The sequence below is a fragment of the Cordyceps javanica genome, chromosome 5, assembly GCF_051103115.1.
Source record: "Cordyceps javanica chromosome 5, complete sequence".
In the NCBI taxonomy this organism is placed as follows: Eukaryota; Fungi; Ascomycota; class Sordariomycetes; order Hypocreales; family Cordycipitaceae; genus Cordyceps; species Cordyceps javanica.
Window position 1 is genome coordinate 3,371,630 of NC_139299.1, and position 22,064 is coordinate 3,393,693.

Sequence of the window (22,064 nt, forward strand, 5' to 3'; positions counted from 1 at the left end):
CTTCGAGTTTTTACCAGCAGTCAGCTTTTCGGGACGAAAACAACAAGAAAAAAAAACGATTGAAATAAAAAGACTCAAAATACGGGAATATTCGTCATTCGTGTAGAGTTCTCCAAGCTGCCCATGCATATACAACCTCCTCTGGAGGGCAAACACTAATGTTACACGAAATGGGTATCTATCATATACAACCAATCCTCCTTCACCGATTTCTGTTGGCCGCCCAGCGCTTTACCATGATTTCTCTTACTTTGTACAGTTTCAATGCGTCTGTGAGACCTGATGCGATGGCGTCGTCAAAAACAGGCGGCGGTGGTACGTCAACGTACACGAGCACCAGGCTCTTGGTGACATGTGACAGCACTCTCACCACACTGTGAAGCCAAGGCCACGACTTTGTTTCGGCCGTTTTCCCTCGCGCTTTCCAGAAGGGCTCGGAATAGGATGGCACGACAATGAGGCCGAATTCAGCGTGGTCAAACACTGGGCCGCGAGTATACAGAAGCCAGTCGACACCGAATTTGATGCCGGCGCGAGGAACCCAGCCGAGCGAGCGAAAGTGATGGTACACCACATAATGTACCAGAAAGCTATCGTCTGGCTGAAGGTCGGGGGCGTCAGGCCCGTTCCGTGGAGGTGAATAGGAATGTTCACGGAAGAGGCGTAGCATCTCCATGGTCGACAACTCCAAACCCGAGTATGGATCCGTGACGGAGAGTGCCCCTAGACCGAATTTGAGGAAGAGGGCCTCTTCTGGAGTGAGCTGAAGATGCTCTTTATTGACGACAATGTCCTTGGCAGACTCTGTTGCTGGCGCTTGTAGGTCATTACTACCAGTGCTTGTCTGTTCAGCCGGCCTCCCCTCGGGAGTGACGTTCGAACTCGGGGGATCTGAGAAATCAAACGTGGTAGATTCTACCTTGGGTGAGAATCGTACACTCTTCTGTCTTTTCTCGGCACCTTCTTGTGATACAGTCGAACTGCCGCGTGAGCGTGATGCGGGTGTTTGAGGATTTGACCTGTACCCATTTGTTCCCGCATCAGGGGTGATGCCGGCAAGCTGCTCGATAAGTGAAAGTTCAGGCGGTGGTGCCAGGTAGTCACCATTTACAAGAATAGATGTTGTCACCGGCTTGGCTTTGGTCACCTTGATATCGGACAGCGAATTGGGAAGAGAGAGAAGCTCAGCCGGGCCAACGGGAGCGACGGTGCCTGTCGCCACGTCTACCGCAACAGCCGCATTTTGCGATTCGCTGAGCTTGGTCTGACGAATAGCCTCTTGCTCAAGTCTGGCGCGTTCCCATTTGGCATCGGCACGCTCTTGTCGTCTCAGATTTGTGTGGATTTCACTGACGTGCGTCTCCTCGAGACCTTTGCGGACGAGCTCCCGCCGCAGCCAATTCGGCTCACTTCGACTAAGACTACCTTTACCAAAAAAGCCCTGTTCCCATAGGCCCCTCATGGATTTCTCATCGGTTATGTGGATAGAGTTGGTGCCTTCCGACCAAACACCACGGTAGACGATGGAGGGTTCCGCACGGGGTGGGCGTACAGTCTGTTTTAGCCATGCGAACGCTACGTGGATTATGGAAATGGGATTGTTGGGATAGAATGCCGGCAGCGGAAATGTCCGAATCGGCACAGGCAAGGAATATATCTGATTCAAAGGCGGACCTTTGCGTCTATGCGTAGGATTGCCGTTGGGCTTTGGAGGAGTAGCGTCCTCCAGTGCCGTGGTAGGGGGGAGCGAGATTTTTATTTCCGTCATTATCGATTCTGATCACGACTTTTGTTTGGTCAGCGCTGATTTCAAGACGAAATGGTGAAAGAAGCAGTGCGAGATTGATTATGCTGAATCAGATACCGTTGTAGTCTATATTCAGTGGCCTTCACAGAGACCAAATGAATGGATTCTCTAAGCACCGAAATTTGGTGTCATCATAACAGCAGGGGTGAGAAGCAAGATACTTCGAGTGGTGGATAGGGAAAGCAAGTTGTGCGCGATGTGTAATGCAAAGGCGAGCGCTCGCATGAGCTGCTCGCGAGAGAATTTTCGGCTTACCTTTTACAGCATGGCCATTAGCTGCGATGCGAGGCAGAGTCGCCCCGATGATAATGACAACAATGGCAATCGTACAGTACAGATACGACTTCGGCCGACGGCGCCTTGAAGAGCGCCCTTGGGATGCAGAGATGAAGGAGGAAGAAGGATGAGAAAAGGATGAGAGCTGGCAAAGAAATTTCTTGACTACGGAGCTCTCCTGGGTGGAGATCACGAGTTTGTCAAATCCCCACTTTTCCAAAGCTCTGCGCATGCATTGAGTAAGTACGGAGTACCTAGCATAGGTAGGTAGCCGAGCTGGGATGTAGATACGGAGTACACTGTTGTGTTTGATAAAGTTGGAAAAAAAAGCAGGCGAGGAAAACTGACCAAAGCTATGCTGTATACGTCAGGGTGTAGAATGATTGATTAAAGGATGCAACTCGGCGTGTACTTTCATGATGCCAAGCCTAGAATCGTAACCGGAAGGCACAGGGCGAAAAATTAGGATGATGCTCCATCGCAAGATTTGTGTTGACTTTGCTCCACCAAAAATCTCCCGACCTATTTTACCCTCGCCCGGAAACTACGGAAGTAGAAAAGGCTCCTTGGCCTGGGGAGTTTTGCTTGCTCGCTCAAGGTAATGGCCGAAATTTAATTATTCCAACTCTCGTTTACCTACTCGTCCCCAAGGCCGGCCGGCGCGCGTGGCAGCAATGTCCGGGTTCGTCGAGATTGTTGCCCTCGTCTGCCTCGTCTGGTCCATATTTGTCGTCTTTGTCCAAACCGTCGGCATTAGCGCAATGTAGGTCATGGCACGGCGTCTGCGGCCGCCTCGGCGACCATGTGTAATTTCGCTGACTTATTCCATAAGCTTTCGTTACTTTTCGCGCCCGCCGCCACCATCCGTCTCAGCCAAGCTCGGCAGTGACGCACCTGGCGTCACCATTATCCGCCCGGTCAAGGGCCTCGAGCCCAACCTCTACGACTGCATCGCCTCGACGTTCCGTCAAGACTATCCGGCCGACCGCTGCTCGATCCGCCTCTGCGTCGAGGACGTCAGCGACCCAGCGTACCCGATACTAGAGCAGCTCGTCCACGATTTCCCCAGTTTCGATGTCCGTATCCTCGTCGAGGCGCAGGATCCCGCCCTCCACGGACCTGATGGCCACGTTGAAAATCTAGGGCCGAACCCCAAGATCCGAAACATTAGCAGGGCCTACCGAGAGGCCAATAGCGATATTATTTGGATCATTGACTGCAACGTCTGGGTGTCGGCTGGGGTGCTCGGTCGCATGGTGGACAGGCTATCGGGTTTCGCGCCGCAGGGCAAGGTCGTCCAGCCGTACAAGTTTGTGCATCACATGCCACTCGTTGTTGACACGGTGGACTATAGCAAAGATGCAGCGAGGCAAGAAGCTCTTGTTGCTTCCACTGGCCCTGCTAACGACATGGGCACCATGAATATGGGTGAGGACCTCAGCACCAGAGTATGGAGCCAGGGCGGTGGTCGTCTCGACGAAATGTTCATGTCGACTACGCACGTCAAGTTTTATGGAGCGATCAATTCGGTCGGAATTGCTCCCTGTATTGTAGGAAAGAGCAACATGTTCCGCAAATCGCACCTCGATCAGGTCACCGCACCCTCACGCCCGGCCGCGCCAGGCGTTCCATCTAGGCCAACAGGCATTGACCATTTCTCGTTCAATATCTGTGAAGACCACCTGATTGGTGATTTACTGTGGAAGTCCAATATCCCGGGCTTCCTCAACCACGGCATCGTCTGGGGTGATCTTGTTATACAGCCCATGGCCGGCATGGGGGTCGCTTCGTACGCCGCACGAAGAGTTCGATGGTTACGCGCACGCAAATTCACGGTGCTGGCTGCCACTCTAGTCGAACCTGGGGTGGAATCCATTCTCTGCTGTGCATACTTTGCGTTTGCCCTGACAACCCTGCCCTGGTTCAACGGCAACTGGGGTGTTCCCCAGACATGGTCTGCTCTTGGCTGCATTTGGCTATTTTCCATGGGCGCATGGATGATGGTGGACTGGTTCATTTTCCAGCATCTCCATACTGGTAACTCGATGAAGACTGACCAGAACACGCCGAAATTTGCCAGGGGCACCCTGAGAAGCGGTGGCATGGATAAACGGCCGTTTTCCGAGTGGCTGCCGACATGGGTTGGCCGCGAGGTGCTGGCGCTGCCTATCTGGACTAGAGCGGTATTATTGGGCACGACCGTGAGTTGGCGTGGCAGGTCATTTTCGGTCAACATGGACGGGGCCGTGAAAGCCATTGGAGTTGCAGACATGCCTGTTGGGTCATGGCCCAAAACACCAGAGCTGGAGCGAGCACAAGCTCGAAGCAAGGATCGGCTTGACTAAGTAGACGATGGAACGACGGAATGATGCACGTGAGCGCAATACCTGGTGATGATTATGAGGCCTGGTGTCTTAACGAATCCGCTGTTGTGGGATGCCTATTTGCGGGCCCGCGGTTGTTGGGAGGAGCATTGCTATACATATAATTAAAAGACAGCTGTTAGTAGAAAATAGACTAATCTGATACCCCAATATGAGGCTCTGTGAGTGTGCGACCGACCCCGCACCGAGTGGCATTTGCCCATGCCGTGGGATGCGTCTTCTTCTTTTTTTTTCTCCTTTTTTGTTCTCCAGAAACAGACATGTGGTCTCTTTGTTGCTTTCCTAGAACGGTAATCGACTGTCCTCTTTGATGACCCATAAAGTATACACGTCTCACGACGCTGACATGGCGTGAAGCCTAGTTGGCAGGGCAGCTCCGAGTTATTTTCTTGACAATGGAGTCTTTTGAGGCCGAATAGTTGGGGTACCGGCCACTCACACACCACGAAATTTAGCCCTTCTAAGTAGAGTGCTTTTTGTTCCTCCCGAGCGAGGCATGAGTGGCCAAAGTAGCATGCCAGCATGCCAAGCAGGGGTGGGTGGTGGGATGAGCAACCGTTTCTGGGGCGGCGCGGGGTTGGGAAGGGGTTGCATTACATGCTTGGTCTCCCCCATGAATTTGTTTTGTTCGGTGAGGGATATTTTGCAAGACTATTTCGCGTTGTCTCCCCCCCGCCCCCCAGTGCCAAATTGCCATTATTAAAATGGTCGCCGGTGGCCTACTATAGGTAGGTGGTTCGTGATATGTCAGGACAGAGCGCGAGGGCTAACTTAGCTTGTGGGGGGAAGAGGACGGAGGAGGGCACTTGATGATGAGCTGACACGTCTTGGCGACAGGCCAGGGCCTGGAACAATTCGGGACATCTATAGCCGCCAGCTACTTCAAGTACTTTCGCGGTGTGCCCCAGCACCAACACGGCATCACGGCTATTGAGGCAAACTTGGTGTATATATATTCCCTTACTGGTAGCAGCCAAGACTCGAGTGCGGCGGACTGGCCCCAGCCAAACTACATACTATCAGCAAGTTACTGGTCTTGCCACATGGCGCTAGCGGGTGGAAAGCCCTGCATAGTGGCGGTGGCGGCGGAGGAAGGACTTGGGACTTGGACTTGTGTGTGGCGTGGGTAAGGGGGGGAAAGGGGGAAAGAAGGAGGAGGGATCAATCAATCATATATGCTGCAAAGACGCCAATTTTCGATGGCTTGCACCTCCATCTCTGGGCACACAGGCGTCCGCCCGCCCGGGAAGGCTTGACGATGGCGGCAGCACCGCCGCCAAGATCCAAACGCCCATATGATGACATGCCAATGGTTGGTTGTGTGTTGATGGGACAAGAGACAAAATTCGCAGAGTAGAGAGGAGAGCTTCCCCATAAGTAAGCAAGTAGTCGGGGAACCCAGTAATCGACTTGCTGGTTCTGGAGAGAAGTTGTCTTGGCGCGGGGACGTTTGAACCTAGGGAGAGTCAATGTTTTGAAAGCCGAGGCCTACTTGGGGCTTTTTCATCTCATCATCATCATCACATACATTCCTCTTCCTCTTCCTCTTCCTCTTCTTCCGTCGCTCGTGGGAAAGCACGACAGTAGATAGGTAGCGCCTTGACGAGATGCCGTTCCAAGGCATCCTGCCATCTGCCGACAAACCGAGTGCAGTAACAATGACAAGGGGAAAAGTCGCGCGCGCCACGCCACTCGATCATGGCGATTTTGCGGCTCCAGGGGCCAAATTTTCTCCAAAGCCGACGCCGTGGCGTCGTCGACCTCTTTTTCGTTTTCGACTAGCAAAGTTTCCTGTGCGATTCATTGTTCTGGGGTTTTTTGGGGCTCGCGAGGGGGGGGAACGCGCCACAGGCTGGTGATTCGCCGCCTTCCCCCGCCCTTATCTCTGTGAGCCTGCAACCGACGGAGCTCTAGGCTTAATAGGTACATGGTGCTCCGAAGGATGCGACACCGCCAAGTACTGTGTACCAGGTAAGTACCAGTAAGTTATCAGTAAGATGATGTCGCGGTTGTCGGTAAATAAGCACGGGTCGTGTTGTTGGGACGGCAGAGAAACAGGGCTGCGTTGGGGGGGAACAGGGCCAGCCCGTAGCCCATGAGCGATGAGCCATGCTTGGTTCCGTCGACTTCCGCTGGCTGAATGACTCGGGTCCGTGTTTTTCTCCCCTTTGCCAGCCTCAAAAGTCGGAATCCTTGTCGCTTCAAGTGGACAAAGGTTTTTTCTTCTTTTTGCTTATTTTTTTTTTCGTACAAATGACTACATTTGGTCCCCCCCACGTCTGCAAAAAAGCAGCGGGTCAAGGCCATCATCGATGATCTTCGCCGACGGGCACCGCATTGGGACTGAGACGCTAAAAACTTTGCTGTTTGTAAGCTTAATTTTAGCCTATTGGGCATAATGACTATGGGAATTGCCTGTGCGGCCACGGGGCAGAGTTCGTGGGTATACTCCGTACTCTCTCGTCGGCAAAAAGGACGACAAGAGTCGTGCGATTGACCATCGCATAAATGGAAGCGTGTTCAAGACTGCAAATTCCGCCGACTGCTAGATAGTCAGCTGTTGGTACTTGAAACACTAATGTGCAAAGAGGGCTGCAGACACTTGGACACACACCGCACCATCCATCAGCTACTCAGTACCTAGGACTCGCCTCGTGTGCCGCCAGCTTCTTCCGAGTACTTATCCCGCCAGACTAATAATGCTAGCATAAAGGTGGTGGCCCTGGCGCGAGAGTTTATTCCCTCTGGCCCATTTCTACTTATTAGTACTATTAGTATCAGTAGTTCAGAAAGTCTGGGCCTAGGCCAACGAGCCTCCTTGTTCTTCTCTCGGCCCTTGGTCTCCGCAAATGATGCTGTTCCAACAAACCTCTGTGGTGGCCAATGCGACGTGCCCCAGAACCCTGAATACGACGCTGGTCTGGGGATTCCGGGGTTTCGTCCCATCTAAAACATTCGCTTGGCCGTGTTTTTGTTTGCATTTTTGCGACATCTTTTTTGCTAGGTGGCGAGATGCGAAATGTCTATCCAGAGCATCCAAAAAAAAAAAAAGAAAAGGTTCGGAAGCGCAAACAGGATCGCGAGCAACGCACTAAAATCAGACTATGGCGCTCGAGAACCAGGCTGAGAGGGAAAAAAAAAGCCACATCCTGCAAGTCCACACACTCTTTCTCGACTTGACCCCACACTCTCTCAAGGCTACGAGGGGTTGATGAGCCAGAGACGACTGACTGGCCGGGCTTACATGCACCGACCGGGGTTGTTGGAAGGTCTCGTGGCGCCGAGTTGGTTGCGAGATGATTGTCCCCCGGCCGGCACAACTCATCACTCACCTCCCGTAACGCTCCGCTTTAGCTCAAATTACGGATGCATTGAAAAGCCACGCCCGACTCTGATGATGCTGTGTGGCGTTTTCTTGGGGTAGCCGCTTTTTCGCAGCATACGACATGTTTTCGTGCTCCGGGATGCGGTGGCCCGGGGGAGGAGGAGGAGGAGGGAGGAGGGGACAGCTGCGAATGCATAACACGGCAACTTGGATCTAACCCCCCAGAATCATTTGGCGCGTAAAGAGAACATGGACAGCAGATTCCATTTGCATTCTGCACGTGGTCCTGTGCTTGCATCAAGATTCCCTGGCCGAGAGAAGGCCTCTGGCCAAGGAACACGACATGGCCATTCTACTTATTAGCTGTATAGAATATAAAGTGACATCTCGCATGTGATGAGCAAAAAAAGGAAAAGAAAAAAAAATAAAGACAAGAAAAGAAAAGCCCCAAGTAACTGGTCAGGTTCCAAGAGACATGCCCGATCCACGTTGGCTTGCAGGCGAGCTGCAAAAGTCGGGGTAGCTCCGTCCCCAGGATTGCTTGCTTGAACCCCCATCACCCCCCCCCCCTTCATCACCCTTCTCCTGACACCACAAAAAGTATTAATATAGGTAAGCCAGCCAGCCCGCCGCATCTCGTTTTCGTAGTGTGCTACACTGCATACATGTCTTACTCTCCCTCGCGTCATCTTGTTTCTCTTTCCATCGAATTGCGACAAGATCTGAACGAGGCCATCTATACAACGGGACTCTCTTACTTCCTCTCTCCCCCTCCTCTCTCTCCGACAACTCGGGGTGCAGCGCCCGCCTGCCTTTCTACAAATCAAACCTCGATTGAACAATACCCTACCTAGTTCACCCCGCGCAGCATACCTATTCTACACTGCAAAACTTTGCTGATATATACCCCATCCGTCTGTCTCCGTCATGGCCAACCCCTCTACGCGTCCCGTGGCTGGCGAGCCCGCCGACGACCTGGCTGTGGGCATCATCCCGACGGCCAGGCAGTCACTGCGCGACCTCTTCGTCTGGAAGCAGCGTGTCGTCGTCAGTAACGCCTACGGCGAGACGCGCTGCGAGTGGCAGGAGCCCGACAGGTTCATGAACCCCATCAGCCTCTTTGCCCAGCTCACCCCGAAAGCCTGGCTCTTCTTCATCGTTGGCTGGCTCGCCTGGGTCGCCGACGCCTTTGACTTCCACGCCCTGTCCATCCAGACCGTCAAGCTGGCCAAGTACTACGGCCGCACCAAAGCCGAGATCACCACTGCCATCACGCTCACCCTGCTCCTGCGATCCGTCGGCGCCGCCGCCTTTGGCCTCGCGGGCGACAAATGGGGCCGCAAGTGGCCCATGGTCTTCAACATGCTGGTTCTCGGCCTCCTCCAGATTGCCACCATCTACTCTAGCCAGTTTTCTCAATTCTTAGCCGTCCGCAGTCTGTTTGGTCTCTTCATGGGAGGTGTTTACGGCAATGCCATTGCCATGGCACTCGAACAATGCCCGTAAGTTTTCTTGTCCGCAAAAAACAGCCGCAGTCGCATCAGAATCTCTGCTAACACCGCTCAGCTCCAATGCTCGTGGCTTGATGTCCGGAATCTTGCAGCAAGGCTACTCTTTTGGCTATGTCTTGGCAGCATGCGCCAACCTTGGCGTTGGTGGCGCCGTTGACACTTGGAAAACTGTCTTCTGGATCGGAGGTATGATCTCTTGGCATCGCCGCCACCCGCGCACAGATCCCATACTGACGAGTTGTCGATAGCTGGTCTCTCCATCGCCGTCGGCCTCATTCGCATGGCTTTCCCCGAATCGCAGCAATTCATCGAGGCCAAAAAGCACGGCAAGAAGGCTTCCTCGCCCGGCGCCTTTTGGCGCGAGACCAAGCTGATGCTTTCCAAGGAGTGGAAAATGGTTGTGTACTGCATCTTTCTCATGACTTGGTTCAACTTCTACTCCCACACCTCGCAAGACTCGTACACAACCTTTATGCTTACCCAAAAGGAGCTGTCCAACAAAGGTGCCTCGCGCGCCTCCATCATGATGAAGGTTGGCGCTTGCGTTGGCGGCACCATCATTGGCTACATGAGTCAGTTCCTTGGTCGTCGCCGCACAATCATCGGCTCGGCCCTCATGTCCGCCATTCTCATTCCTGCCTGGATCCTCCCACGTGGTGAGCCTTCCCTCAGCGCGAGCGGATTCTTCATGCAATTCTTTGTTCAAGGTGCCTGGGGCGTCATTCCCATCCACCTCAACGAGCTCTCTCCGCCTGCCTATCGCTCCACCTTTCCCGGCGTCACGTACCAGATTGGCAACATGATTTCGTCGCCCTCTGCCCAGATTGTCAACGCCATTGCCGAGAAGACTTTTATTACACTCAAGAGCGGCCACAAGGTCGAGGCTTACGGTCCCGTCATGGGAATTGCCACTGCCATCATTGCTCTCGGCATCGTCGTGTCGACCATGTTCGGTCCTGAGAGACGTGGTCGTGCCTTTGAGAACGCTGTAGCTGGTGTCGAGACCTCGTCGTCAGAGAAGATGAGTGCCGATGAGGCGGACGAGGAAAAGGCCACGGTTGAGATGGCTGAGGAGAAGAAGTAAATGTCATGATTACGAGTATGCTTTATGTTTGATAGTTTGGGTTACCCTTTTTGAATTATCTACTAGTGACTATCCTTATTCCGCTTGCTGGAAAAAGCGGCTTGCTGAGATGGTGTAGTTCTCATGAAACAAACACAATAATGAGTTTATCAACCGTCAGCCGAAGAAAGCATGTGTTTGTGTGTGTGTGTGTGTGTGTGTGTGTGTGTGTCGCAAATTGTGATGGCAACCACCGGTATCATGAGCTGCGTGACGGCTTCGAGCTACCAAACTTTTATTACAAGGCTGAAAAAGGCTAGTTAGCTACTAGGTCCTGAACTATAGGAGCCCCAATAGCCTGTTTTGAGAATCATGGCTGTTTGTGAATGTTTTTTTTCCCTACATTTTATGCAAAAGTTCATGGCACCAGCGTCACCACGCCAGCGGCTTTTTCCGTCGCCTGTAACATTGCTCTTCCCATCGTCCATCGCCGAATGCATCGCCGAATGCATCGTGCCGATCTTGGCATATATCTGCTGACAGGAGCTGACAACGTTCAATAGGCTTCTGCAGGGCCGAGACCAAATGCCACCCCCCCGCGTGGCCTTGCGGCGGGCGAGCGGGCGGGCGGGCGGCGACGATGCGCTCGATAAGTAGTACCTACATCTTTCGGTGTAGAGCGTCGGCGAAGGGGAGAGATCTTCTCTCGGGTCGGCTGCCTCCCCAAGTCACTGGGCAAGGCAAGGCAAGGCCCAGCATCCGGCAGTGTCGGCGCGGGCCATGGTCGACGTGGCCTCCATGCCCCCCCTGTTGCAGCTGCATTGCCGGCTGGCAAGATGGGAAAAAGAGACGGCGGACAGACGGAGGAACGGAAGGCTGGAGAGTCGAGAACGGCTTCTACATGGTGGTGGAAGGGTGTTGTTAACCTGGGCAATTGTCCAAAGGGTGGGTGGTGCCTCGTGATGCACATATTTTGGGGCCGAGCGCAGCGAGAAAGCATGCGCCCTGCCAAGAACCCGGACAGCGGCTCCTGTCGGCGATGCGGCGCCGCTGCTTACCGTGCAAGAGGGCACACACTCTTGCAGCAGAAATATCAATCAAGTTGGGCCTGGGGCGGGGGGGAGAGCGTATAGTGACGAAACTGCCGTGCTTGTATCCCGTACCGGCAGTACTGGTGGCCAGACGTGCCAAGGCCAGGAGAGCTTTGGCTCTACATATTGCTTACTTAGTAGAGATGAAATGGAAATGGCTGAAACCTTGCTCGGACGTAATGGAAAAGACCATGTTAGGCTCAGCATCTCGTCCAAGGGAAGTAGAATGAAGGCTATGATGATCTTGCATGTCGCCACACCAAAGTTGAGCAGCTTGATTGCCAGTACTAGGTATTAGGTGGCGACCTTGGAAGTTGTCGAGATGGGTCGACGAGAACTGGGCGTGACAAAAAGACCCTGCAGAGTTGCGCAACGACGGCCAATGCATAAAGGACATGGAAGGAGTGCGATCTGGCGGCGATGGATGCAAGACTCATAGGTAGCCCGACACTGTCTACATGGCTTTTAGTCAAGACTTAGTTATGGGGTAGCCAAAGTAGCCCGCGAGGTCACCAGCCTGCTTGGGGCCAAGGAGAGCGAATAGACACCTGCTGAGACCATCTAGGGGTACCTCTTGGGTGTGCCTTTGGTAGTCGCCTTGAGAGCCGGCATAGCTTGGTGTGAGACAGTGTGTTCGTGGCAAGTGAAGCCTGTATACCCGTCCATTGGGGGCGATGAGGTCAGGCGGAGGGAGAGGCGCGCCCCCGGTCGACATGGAGACGGTGTGTCGTGCAATATTTTCCTAGGATTGAAGAGAGCTGGCACTCTTGTGTGCCCAGCCGACACGAGAACGTTGTTGCCGATATATTTATTTTTACACGCACGGCGGCCAGTCATGATGTTGATGAGAAGCACAAAAGCTGCTTTTGGCAGGGCAAAGCGAGAAGCGTGCTACCCCACACCTGACCCAAGCCGCCGTCGAGCCGTCCAGCATCACCACCAAGCTGCTGCTGCTGTCCAAAGCTTTCCCGACCCAAGTATCTGATTGCAACAGCCCGATTGCAACCGATTGCAAACAAAGCACGCCCGCACACAAACGACCCGGTCGCATTCTCGACAAAAACATATATACCCATTGCGGCCGGAAGAAGCGCTTCAATTACCGGACAAAGCACCCCCCCCCCCCCCTCCGCCTCCTCTCTCTCTCTTGCTCCTCGCCCCAGCTTCAGCTCAGCCCAGCCCAGCCCAGCAGCAATGGCGCCCAAGAACGAGGGCAAGGCCGCCGACGCCGAGCCTCGCTTGGAGGTCAAGAAGCCCAAGAAGAAGAAGGTGCTGCTGATGGGAAAGTCGGGCTCCGGCAAGTCGAGCATGCGGAGCATCATCTTCAGCAACTACATTGCGCGCGACACGCGGCGGCTGTGAGTTTCCCTCGCCCATTTTTTCCCACCCCCAGCTCGTTTTTCCCAACTGGGCGAGGACCTCGTCCGGGTGGTGACGGGGTACACTCGTCCAGGAGTCAACTCTTTGCTTCTTCTTCTTCTTCTTCGTAACTGACAAGTCCCCGTTCTTGCTACGGATACCGACCAGAGGCGCGACCATTGACATTGACCTCTCCCACGTCAAGTTCCTCGGCAACCTGACGCTCAACCTGTGGGACTGCGGCGGCCAGGAGGCCTTTATGGAAAACTACCTGTCGCAGCAGCGCGTGCACGTCTTCTCCAACGTGGGCGTGCTCATCTACGTCTTCGACATTGAGTCGCGCGACGTCGACCGCGACCTGGCCACGTACGTGTCCATCCTGTCGGCGCTGCTGCAGTACTCGCCCGGCGCCAAGATTTACATACTCGTGCACAAGATGGACCTGGTGGTGCCCGCCTCGCGCGAGTCCGTCTACGACGAGCGCGTGCGCATCGTCCGCCAGCGCTCCGCCGAGTACGTCAGCTCCGTCGGCGGCGACCCGGCCCGCGTCGACATCACCCCGTTCGCCACCTCCATCTGGGACCAGAGCCTCTACAAGGCCTGGGCCAGCATCATCCACGACCTCGTCCCCAACCTCGCCGTCATCGAGCACAACCTCGCCAACCTCGGCCTCGCCATCGAGGCCGAGGAGATCTTGCTCTTTGAGCGCACCTCCTTCCTCGCCGTCTCCTCCTGGACCTCCCGCGAGGCCACGCGCAACCCGACCGAGGACCGCCTCGAGCGCATGTCCAACATCATGAAGCACTTCAAGCAGAGCATCTCCCGCTTCACCGGCACGCCCCGCAACGCCGAGCAGTTTACCCGCATGGAGCACAAGGCCGGCACCCGCTTCAGCCTCTTCATCCTCAAGTTTACCACCAACACCTACCTCATGGTCGTGCTGCCGCCAGGCGAGGGCCGCTTCAACTCGGCCATGCTCAATTGCCAGATTGCCATTGAGCACTTCAAGTTTCTCGACGCTCCCGGTGGACAGCCACGCGCCGTGTAATCTTTTTTTTCCTTTTTGAGCTTCTCTTGACACCTGCTCATTCTGCAGGCGTCCTTTTTTTTTTCATTCGCTCTTGTTTCGTTTTTTTGGCGTTGGAGGCGTGGCAACGAATACCATGTTTATTAGCAAAGCTAGTCGCACTAGACAGACGCACAGGACCTAAATCTTGGCTGTTTTGATGTCTATCGAAATACGTGTACAATCATGTTGATGTGTCTTTTTTTTTCTTTCCATCTTCCCGTGCTGGGCTGCAGCTGTCTCGTCTAACTGCTAGCGCCTCCTCCTCTACCTATAATCTCCCCCAGAGTCTATTTCCACTTGACAACCGCAGTACCTCCCTTCTTAAACTCGGACATTTCTCCAAGCACCAAACTCTTATCCGTGTGCTCTTTGTTGGGAAATGTGGTGGCCAGCACCCAAGGGCGCGTTTGTGTCTCTGCCGATGCTCTGCCGATGAAGCTGTAGACGTCGCCGAGGGTGCTGGTCGTGTTGAAACGAGCGGGCAGCCTCGTGCCGTCGGGTAGCTGTAGCCGGATCGTGACGGTGGGTTGCGACGCGTCAATGTCGGGGATGGGACTGCTGGGAGCGGCACTGCCGGTAGCGGCAGAGGTCCGGGACGCGGCCGGCGCAGCTGCAGGGACCGAGGCCGGAGCGCCGGGGACGGGGCTTCCCAGACGCTGGCCGGAGCCGGAAAAGGGCTTGTACTTTTTGGGAAGCGCCTTGTATGGGGTATCGTGCTGCTCGAGCTTGACGTCGACGGCCTGGTCGTGCTCAACATTCATGAGGTGCAGGGGCGCGCGGCCGGAGCGGATCATGGAGAGGTCCATCTGGTTGGCGGGGTCGTCGAAGCGTCGCAGCTCGCCGTCGTCGATGCTGAACCCGTCTTGCCAAATGTGCAGCACGCGCTCGATGGGCTGGCCGGCGCGGGGCCGGACGGGGCCATTGGGGTCGGGGATGCTTCGGCTCTCGACGCCGTCACCACCCAGCGTCATGCCAGTGCCGCGAAACTGGTGCGAGGAAGGGTTACTCGATTCGTCTTCGGACTCGGGGCGCCCAGCGTTTCTATATAGTCCAGACGTCAGCAAACGCGGCATGGGGATAAGCGTTTTCTGCCGCCCTCGCCACGGCACTCACTCTCTCGCCTTGGCCAGAATGTCGCTGATAATCTTTCTCGGGCCGTTGTCCTGCTTGGGGTCTTGCACCGCCAGACCAGACTTTTCTCCGCCGGCGAACAGGTTGCCGCGGTTCTCATCCTCGTCGTCCTCAAAGTCGTCCTCGTCGTCCTCGTCCTCTTCCTTGTGAGGTACTTCTTGCCTGGAGCTGCTCAGTGAGCCCAGTGTAGCGACTCCCTTGCGCTTGGGTTGGGCGGCGGCCGATCGCGGCGGTCGCGCGGCGGATGCTGGCGCGGGTCGGCCATCAAGGGTCCGGGGACCCGTGTAGGCGGCATCGGCGGCGGTCGAGGAGTCTGCTTCGGCGCCTTCGTCCTCGTCTTGAAAGTATGAATTGGTAGCGGCAGACACTTGCCAGCCAGTGGCCTCGAGATACTGTGTTGCCTGTTCAGCGAGCGGTTAGCATGTGTGTTATCGCGGTGCTAGTGGCGGGGGGAGGTGGCTGTCATCGTACCTTGTCGGCGCTCGCGCCAGTGATCGAGCAGAACTCGCTAACGAGGCCATCTTTATCGCTATCAGCCATCTTTCTCGCGTAGTGATTGTAAGTACAGAGACTTTCGGGGGCGGTATTGACTGGGTTGGGCGGAGAACGAATGATGTGGAAGCGAGAAGAGGAGCTTCACATTGGCCAGCTCTCCAAACGGTCTTTCGTCATTGCAATTGCCTGCAGCACTTACTTTTAGCGCTCTGCTTCCCTGCAAACTTGCTAGGGCGGGGAGCTACTCCACCATAGCACCTAAAGAGGTTAGCGTGAAATGCCGATATGTCAGCTTGACCTTTATTCATCATATCCAAAGTTGAGTTGGGCATGGCATCAGCGGATTGATTTTCAGCTGCAAAAGTAATGTTCACGAGACGAAGCTCGAGTAGCGATAATGATGAAGAATCGACTTGAAGTCTAGCGAGCTCGCTGTCTAGTAGGTGTTCATTCATCGGCTCGATAGACGCCTTGACAAAGTAGCACGCGTCGACAGCACATTTCTAAGAACGGGCTATGCGATGTGCAAACTATATTGACGAACAAAATCACGTAGCTATCTCCAGTCGTCCCTCATAGGACTACATCTCTTCAATCCGCAAACTTCATCTCGGTGTTTGGCTTCCTGCCCGTGATGACCCCCCCCCCCCCCGCTCCCTTCCTAACCTGGCTCCTCGAAAGATGAAACTATTGCATTTCCGCGTGCTAGGTTCATGTAAAGAAAATGACTGAAATTTTTGGATTTTCCGAAACGGACAAAAGTTTTGATATTATCACCGACTGAAGTATGCTGAAGCATGATATTATCATCACGCAGGGTTTGTGGGGTTCATTGTCACTAGTTGGTACCAAGCTTCATCTACGAAGCAGTGTTCACTTGCCCATTTACTCTTGGGAGCCTCACTGGTACAATTTCGAAATTTAGCCGAGGTCTTTGTCCTCATTTCACTTCACCGGAGACCATTCGCCGCGACAAGATGCCTTTTTCTACGGAACTTACTCAGAGGCTCGGAATCCAATGTATGATTCATCTGGGAACAACAAAAAGATGATGACTGATAAGCTGTCCAGTACCTATTGTGCAAGGTGGCATGCAGCATGTCGGAACTGCAGATCTCGCTTCCGCTGTCTCTAATGCTGGTGGCCTTGGGTTGGTAACCGCTCTAAACTTCCGGCCGCCATCAAAGTTTCGCGATGAAATTCGGCGATGCCGCTCGCTGACCAAAAGGCCATTCGGCATCAACATCACGATGATGCCCAGCATCATGCCGGTAGACTACGATGCGTATGCTACCATAGCTATCGATGAAGGTGTTCATATTGTTGAAACTGCTGGCAACACTCCTGAGCCCGTGATTGGTAAGCTGAAGAAGGCAGGAATAGTCGTCATCCACAAGTGTACCAGCCTCCAGCATGCCGAGGCGGCTGTAGAGCTGGGCGCAGACTTCATCACCATTAGCGGTGTTGAGAGCGCCGCACAAGTCGGCGAGTCCAACTTGACAAATTTCATCCTGTTCAGCCAGGCGCGCCAGAGGCTCAGCGTCCCGTTCATCGCCAGCGGCGGCTTTGCAGACGGCGCAGCTCTCGCTGCGGCCTTGGTTCTCGGTGCAGCCGGTATCGACATGGGCACCCGGTTTATGACTACTGCCGAGTCGCCCGCACACCCGAACATCAAGAACACAGTTGTGCAGGCCGAAGCGACTGATACATCTTTGGTGCTACGGCGCTGGCGCAACACGTTCCGTGCCTACAACAACCAGGTCGCTCGCAGAGTGCTCGATATTGAAGAGAGCAGCGAGACTGGCAACTTTGAAGAAGTGGCAGATCTTGTCATGGGCCGCCGCGGCAAGGAAGTTTTCACAAGTGGCGACCCGGAGCGTGGTGTAAGTGATTCAACCACGTTGCTCCAGAGTGACTGCGCAGCTAAAATTCAACAGATTTGGACGGCCGGGCAAGTAATGGGACTCATTCATGATATTCCCACGTGTAAGGAACTGTTATCTAGAATGGAACAAGAGGCAGAAGTTGCACTGCAAAAGACACATCTGCTCCAAGCTTCGCCAGCCAAGCTGTAATGTGGCAAGGGGAAGCATGCGCTACATAGTTTCGATGTCTAGAAATCATTAGTATCAATCGTAACAACTTTCTCTAAGGATAAATCTGCGAACTAATTTAGGCATGCGACTTTATCAATTGAATGTACGAGTTTCCCTTTTGAGAGCTACTTGCCCATCAGTTACAGAGTCTCAGCCGCGGTGGAGCAACGGCAGCCTCGGCTAGGATGGCCACCTGAGGAATACTCTCTCCAAAAACACCATCAAAGCTGTTATAACGATTAACAACTTGCTTAAGAATTAAGTATGCAGCGAGAGGCCCAAGAGTCTCATGAAGCAGAGGAAGCAGCCGACAGATCTGAAGGCTCGCGAGCTCAGGGGCCCAGAGTTGCGGGCAGGCCACGAGCCGACGATTCGACATCAGATTCAATGACTACGGTACGCTAGCAGATTAAGAAGAAACTAGAATTAGTTGTTAATTGTTGAAATACAGAGGCGAAGATTGCAGCTTCGCCGTTCACAGCAAACATACAGAAAAAGAAAAGAGGCGGCTAGCAAAGGCCATGAGCAACGTGCTGCTCATCTAGAAGCAACAGTCTGTAACTTGGAGCAGATGCTGGCCAAGTTTGAAGCACATGCCGTTGAATCAAATGTGGATGTTCACTATCCTAGTCTTCATGCAGAGTTACAGAGTATGCGAAACTATCTGGCAAACGAGAAGACTGCCACACCGACTACGAAAGTTCCCAGCATCGCACCGAGAGGATACCAGCAGGGTCGGTATGTGAGCAATGATGACCAGCTAGCCCCTGACGCGGCCATAAACGAAGTGAAGCAAACTACAGAGCAGGAGGATCTTGGGTGCACTTTGCTGTCTGCCCACGCGGCTTTGGATCCTCTTCCTTCCCTTCCGCAGTCCGCTGGCTCGCTGGCGGCTCTTTGTCAGGTTGGCACTCAGATGATGCCCGAGCTACCAGGACCTGTGACGTATAGCCACAACGAAGTCTCATTCTCGCGCAGGCTGCAGCGGAACTGCATCGAGTTCTCGCTTCGGTTGTACGCCGACGAGCGGACCGACCCTGGCAGACTCTACCGCGTATTCCGGCTTGTTCCCTGCGTGCAGGACAAGAAGCGCACCCTCCCGACTATCCAGAAACTGCTTCGATCCGGGCCGGGGGAGGTTCTCGAGGTGGCCCAGCAGCCATTCTACCGCATCGGCGGCGCGGGCGGGCATTACCCCCACTACGACGACGACGGTAACCCCTGCCCGCTTCCCAACACCAGGTTGCCCAAGCGGCTCCTGGGGATTCCATACCACGTCGACACGACATCGGCATGCTACCAGGAGCACCTTCGGGTCTACGATCTTGATCAGGAGTGGTTCGACTGCCAGGATGTCGCCGGGTACCTCCAAGACATGGGTTTCGCCAACGCCGCCGATCGCGTGCCGGGCCTCGGGCCGATGGCGCGGCCGCAGTACGACTTTAATATGGACCTCTTTCTCCAAGGCAGGTCGAATAGATGTTTCTTCCGTTGGGCCGCACTAACCTCCAGTGCAGAGTTGATTCCGGCGGCCATCATGCTGGGCCGGGCGCCGGGTTTCAGGCGGGCTGCCGTCGAGGCCGCCTTCGGAAAGGCTCGACAGCTGCCACAAAGCAGCTGGACCACTATTGAGCCTTTATGATTCAAGACTCATCACTACAAATGCTCAGTGTATATTGAGTGAATACGCCAAGAGCTGTTCATGTAAGTAAAGAATCTCCGAGACTCTGCCACTGATCAACCATTGCTAATGCTTGATACTTAGCGACATCTTGGATTCGGCAATTGTGGACCACGTCCCGCGTTCGCAACTGCCACGGGAAGCACACGCTATACCATTGGTGACTGTGACATCACTTGCACCGACGATGCGGAGATGAGACTATGTAAAGTGGCGGCACAGATCTTGACGCAAACAGGGCCAATGAGACATTGGTTCCTTTATGAATTGTCTCACACAATTAGACTATTATGAATCAGATTGCATAAGGCTTTCATATCGGAAATCTACGTAAGGTGGTGTAGATCGAAAGCTCACCAGATAGGAGTCCCTCCATCTGAAGGTACACATCAAAGAGTCTCTAAGAGACTTGACCACAATCAACATACTGCCACAAGGAACCACCTGAGTACTTACAAGCTACATATGTACTTCCAAAATACGCCACCATGCACCAATTTTGCGGATCCGAGGTGCGGCCCCGCTAGCATTCACTAGCTACCTGTGCCACTCACCCACCTGGCTTTCTTACAACAGCAATATCCGGGCGATCAATAAGCGCCTATGCCCACCGGATTTCGAAGCGAAGAGGCAAGTTCCGAAAGTGACACCGGTTTATAAAGCGCGGGGTATCTCGTGGTGCTCCATCTCTTCCTCGTCATTCAAGTTGCTGAAACTTTGCGCATCATGGCTTCAGGCAATCTTAGATCCGAATATGACATCATATTTGCCGGAGGTGAGTTTCTTCATAGCAGCCATTGCACAGAGTCGTGTTTTGACATGCGAATAGGCGGCAGTGCGGCGTGTGTTACAGCTGGCCGGCTCGCGAAAGCTGATCCGAAGCTGTCCATCCTGTTGATTGAGCAAGGCCGCAACAATCTGGACGACCCCACCGTAGTCACTCCGGCCTTGTTCCTGAGCCATCTATTTACAGGAAGCGAAACCGTCATGTTTCGCTCCGCAAGAAAAGAGTCGAATCTTGCTGACCGCTCATTGGCGGTTGCTTCGGGAGGAGTTCTCGGCGGTGGCTCCTCCATCAACTTTACCATGTACACACGAGGTCGGTATTGGCCTCGAACCACGCTCGGTCATGCTGAAGCTAATACGTGGACACAGCATCGGCTGTCGATTTTGACTCTTGGAAGACTGAAGGCTGGGATGGAAAAAGCATGCTCGCGCTTGCCAACAAGGCAGAGAACCACCAACTGGACGATCCAAAGATTGACAAGAGAGCCCACGGCCACACCGGTCCTATCCAAGTCAGCTATGGAACGCACCACCCAAACATGAATCACGATGACATTTTCGATGCGGCGGAGTCTCTTGGAGTGCCTCACGTGTCCAACTTGCAGGACTTTGAAGTCGGCCATGGCTTCGAGCACTGGGCCAAATACATCAGCCCGGACGGCAAGAGGCAAGATACGGCTCACTGTTATATCCATCCGTTGATGAAATCTGGCAACTATCCTAACCTTCACATTCTGCCTGATTCAATTGTGACTCGCGTCAAGTTTGAAGGTACCCGCGCCATTGGCATCGAGTATGAGCCGACCTCGAACCGAAATAAAGCAGCACCAAGCTTCATCGCCGCCCGGAAGCAGGTAGTCGTAGCAGCTGGTGCTCTGAATACACCACTCTTGCTGGAGAGATCAGGCGTTGGCAGAGCCGAACTGCTTCGCAAAGTCGGAATCGATGTCATCTCGGATCTTCCCGGCGTAGGGGAGAACTACCAGGACCACAACTTGATCACTTACCGGTACAAGGCCTCGTTGACGCCGGAGACGTCATTTGACGGCCTTCTCAGCGGCCGGGAAGACGTCGCCCAAGCCATGGCCGCGGGGTCGTCCAAGATGGGCTGGAACGGTCTCGACGTGGGCGGCAAGCTGCGGCCGACCGAGGACGAGGTCGCGCAGCTCGGCCCGGCCTTCCGAGAGCGCTGGGAGCGCGACTTCAAGCACCAGCCCTCGCGGCCCGTCATGCTCCTGGCCTACTTTTACGGCTACTTTGGCGACCACGCGGCGCTGAACGAGCCCGCCGACAACCCCGCGCACTACATGACCAGCGGCGCCTACACGGCGTACCCGTACGCGCGCGGGAGCATCCACATCACGTCGGCGGACCCCCGCGCGCCGCCCGACTTTGCGACGGGCTTCCTCGAGGACCCCGTCGACCTGACGAAGCAGGTGTGGGCCTACAAGAAGCAGCGCGAGATCATGCGCCGCAGCGACAAGTACGCCGGCGAGGAGCCCACCAGCCACCCGGCCTTTCCCGCGGGCAGCGCGGCGGCCTGCCGGGACGGGCCCGCGGTCGCGGTCGCGGGAGGGTTCAAGAGCGTGCAGGACCGCGCCGGCCTGCCGCCGATCGAGTACAGCGCAGACGACGACGAGGCGATCAGGGACTGGATCCGGTCGCACCTCGAGACGGCGTGGCACTCGGTGGGCACGTGCAAGATGGCACCGCAGGACGAGGGCGGCGTGGTGGACAAGGACCTCAACGTGCACGGCACGCAGGGGCTCAAGGTGGCGGACCTGTCCATCGCACCGGAGAATGTCGGCGCCAATACCTATAACACGGCGCTCATTGTCGGGGAAAGGGCGGCCGAGATTATTGGCAGAGAGCTCGGTATCGCAGTTTAGCTATATAACAGACTGTTCTCTCAAAATTCAGATTGCTGATTCAGGCAATACAGTTTTGAATCCTCTGTTGTACTATTTAAACCACAAACGTAGCCTCTATC

The 22,064-nt window shown here is 54.6% G+C and overlaps 7 protein-coding genes across 7 annotated transcripts; 5 read left to right on the top strand and 2 right to left on the bottom strand.

The window, feature by feature from the left end:
• Positions 1-202: 202 nt before the first annotated feature.
• V2A60_008243 (uncharacterized protein) lies at positions 203-1,768 on the bottom strand (the record flags this gene model as incomplete). Its single annotated transcript, XM_083259516.1, has 1 exon — positions 203-1,768. The coding sequence occupies one exon, from the start codon at positions 1,766-1,768 to the stop codon at positions 203-205; it is 1,566 nt and encodes a 521-aa protein (XP_083115642.1).
• A 989-nt stretch (positions 1,769-2,757) lies between these two features.
• On the top strand, positions 2,758-4,428 carry V2A60_008244 (uncharacterized protein; the record flags this gene model as incomplete). The annotated part of the gene is made up of 2 exons (XM_083259517.1): positions 2,758-2,846; positions 2,916-4,428. The coding sequence occupies 2 exons, from the start codon at positions 2,758-2,760 to the stop codon at positions 4,426-4,428; spliced, it is 1,602 nt and encodes a 533-aa protein (XP_083115643.1).
• Positions 4,429-8,719: 4,291 nt separating this feature from the next.
• V2A60_008245 (major facilitator superfamily domain-containing protein) lies at positions 8,720-10,387 on the top strand (the record flags this gene model as incomplete). The annotated part of the gene is made up of 3 exons (XM_083259518.1): positions 8,720-9,294; positions 9,359-9,489; positions 9,552-10,387. The coding sequence occupies 3 exons, from the start codon at positions 8,720-8,722 to the stop codon at positions 10,385-10,387; spliced, it is 1,542 nt and encodes a 513-aa protein (XP_083115644.1).
• A 2,264-nt stretch (positions 10,388-12,651) lies between these two features.
• Positions 12,652-13,864, top strand: V2A60_008246 (Rag GTPase GTR1; the record flags this gene model as incomplete). The annotated part of the gene is made up of 2 exons (XM_083259519.1): positions 12,652-12,815; positions 12,985-13,864. 2 exons carry the CDS (start codon positions 12,652-12,654, stop codon positions 13,862-13,864), a joined length of 1,044 nt encoding a protein of 347 aa, XP_083115645.1.
• Positions 13,865-14,172: 308 nt separating this feature from the next.
• On the bottom strand, positions 14,173-15,556 carry V2A60_008247 (protein phosphatase regulator SHP1; the record flags this gene model as incomplete). Its single annotated transcript, XM_083259520.1, has 3 exons — positions 14,173-14,926; positions 14,999-15,417; positions 15,488-15,556. The coding sequence occupies 3 exons, from the start codon at positions 15,554-15,556 to the stop codon at positions 14,173-14,175; spliced, it is 1,242 nt and encodes a 413-aa protein (XP_083115646.1).
• A 1,220-nt stretch (positions 15,557-16,776) lies between these two features.
• Positions 16,777-19,249, top strand: V2A60_008248 (NAD(P)H-dependent flavin oxidoreductase; the record flags this gene model as incomplete). The annotated part of the gene is made up of 4 exons (XM_083259521.1): positions 16,777-17,394; positions 17,449-17,497; positions 18,162-19,073; positions 19,125-19,249. The coding sequence occupies 4 exons, from the start codon at positions 16,777-16,779 to the stop codon at positions 19,247-19,249; spliced, it is 1,704 nt and encodes a 567-aa protein (XP_083115647.1).
• Positions 19,250-20,014: 765 nt separating this feature from the next.
• V2A60_008249 (GMC oxidoreductase-domain-containing protein) lies at positions 20,015-21,963 on the top strand (the record flags this gene model as incomplete). Its single annotated transcript, XM_083259522.1, has 3 exons — positions 20,015-20,063; positions 20,118-20,387; positions 20,444-21,963. 3 exons carry the CDS (start codon positions 20,015-20,017, stop codon positions 21,961-21,963), a joined length of 1,839 nt encoding a protein of 612 aa, XP_083115648.1.
• Between the last annotated feature and the right edge of the window lie 101 nt (positions 21,964-22,064).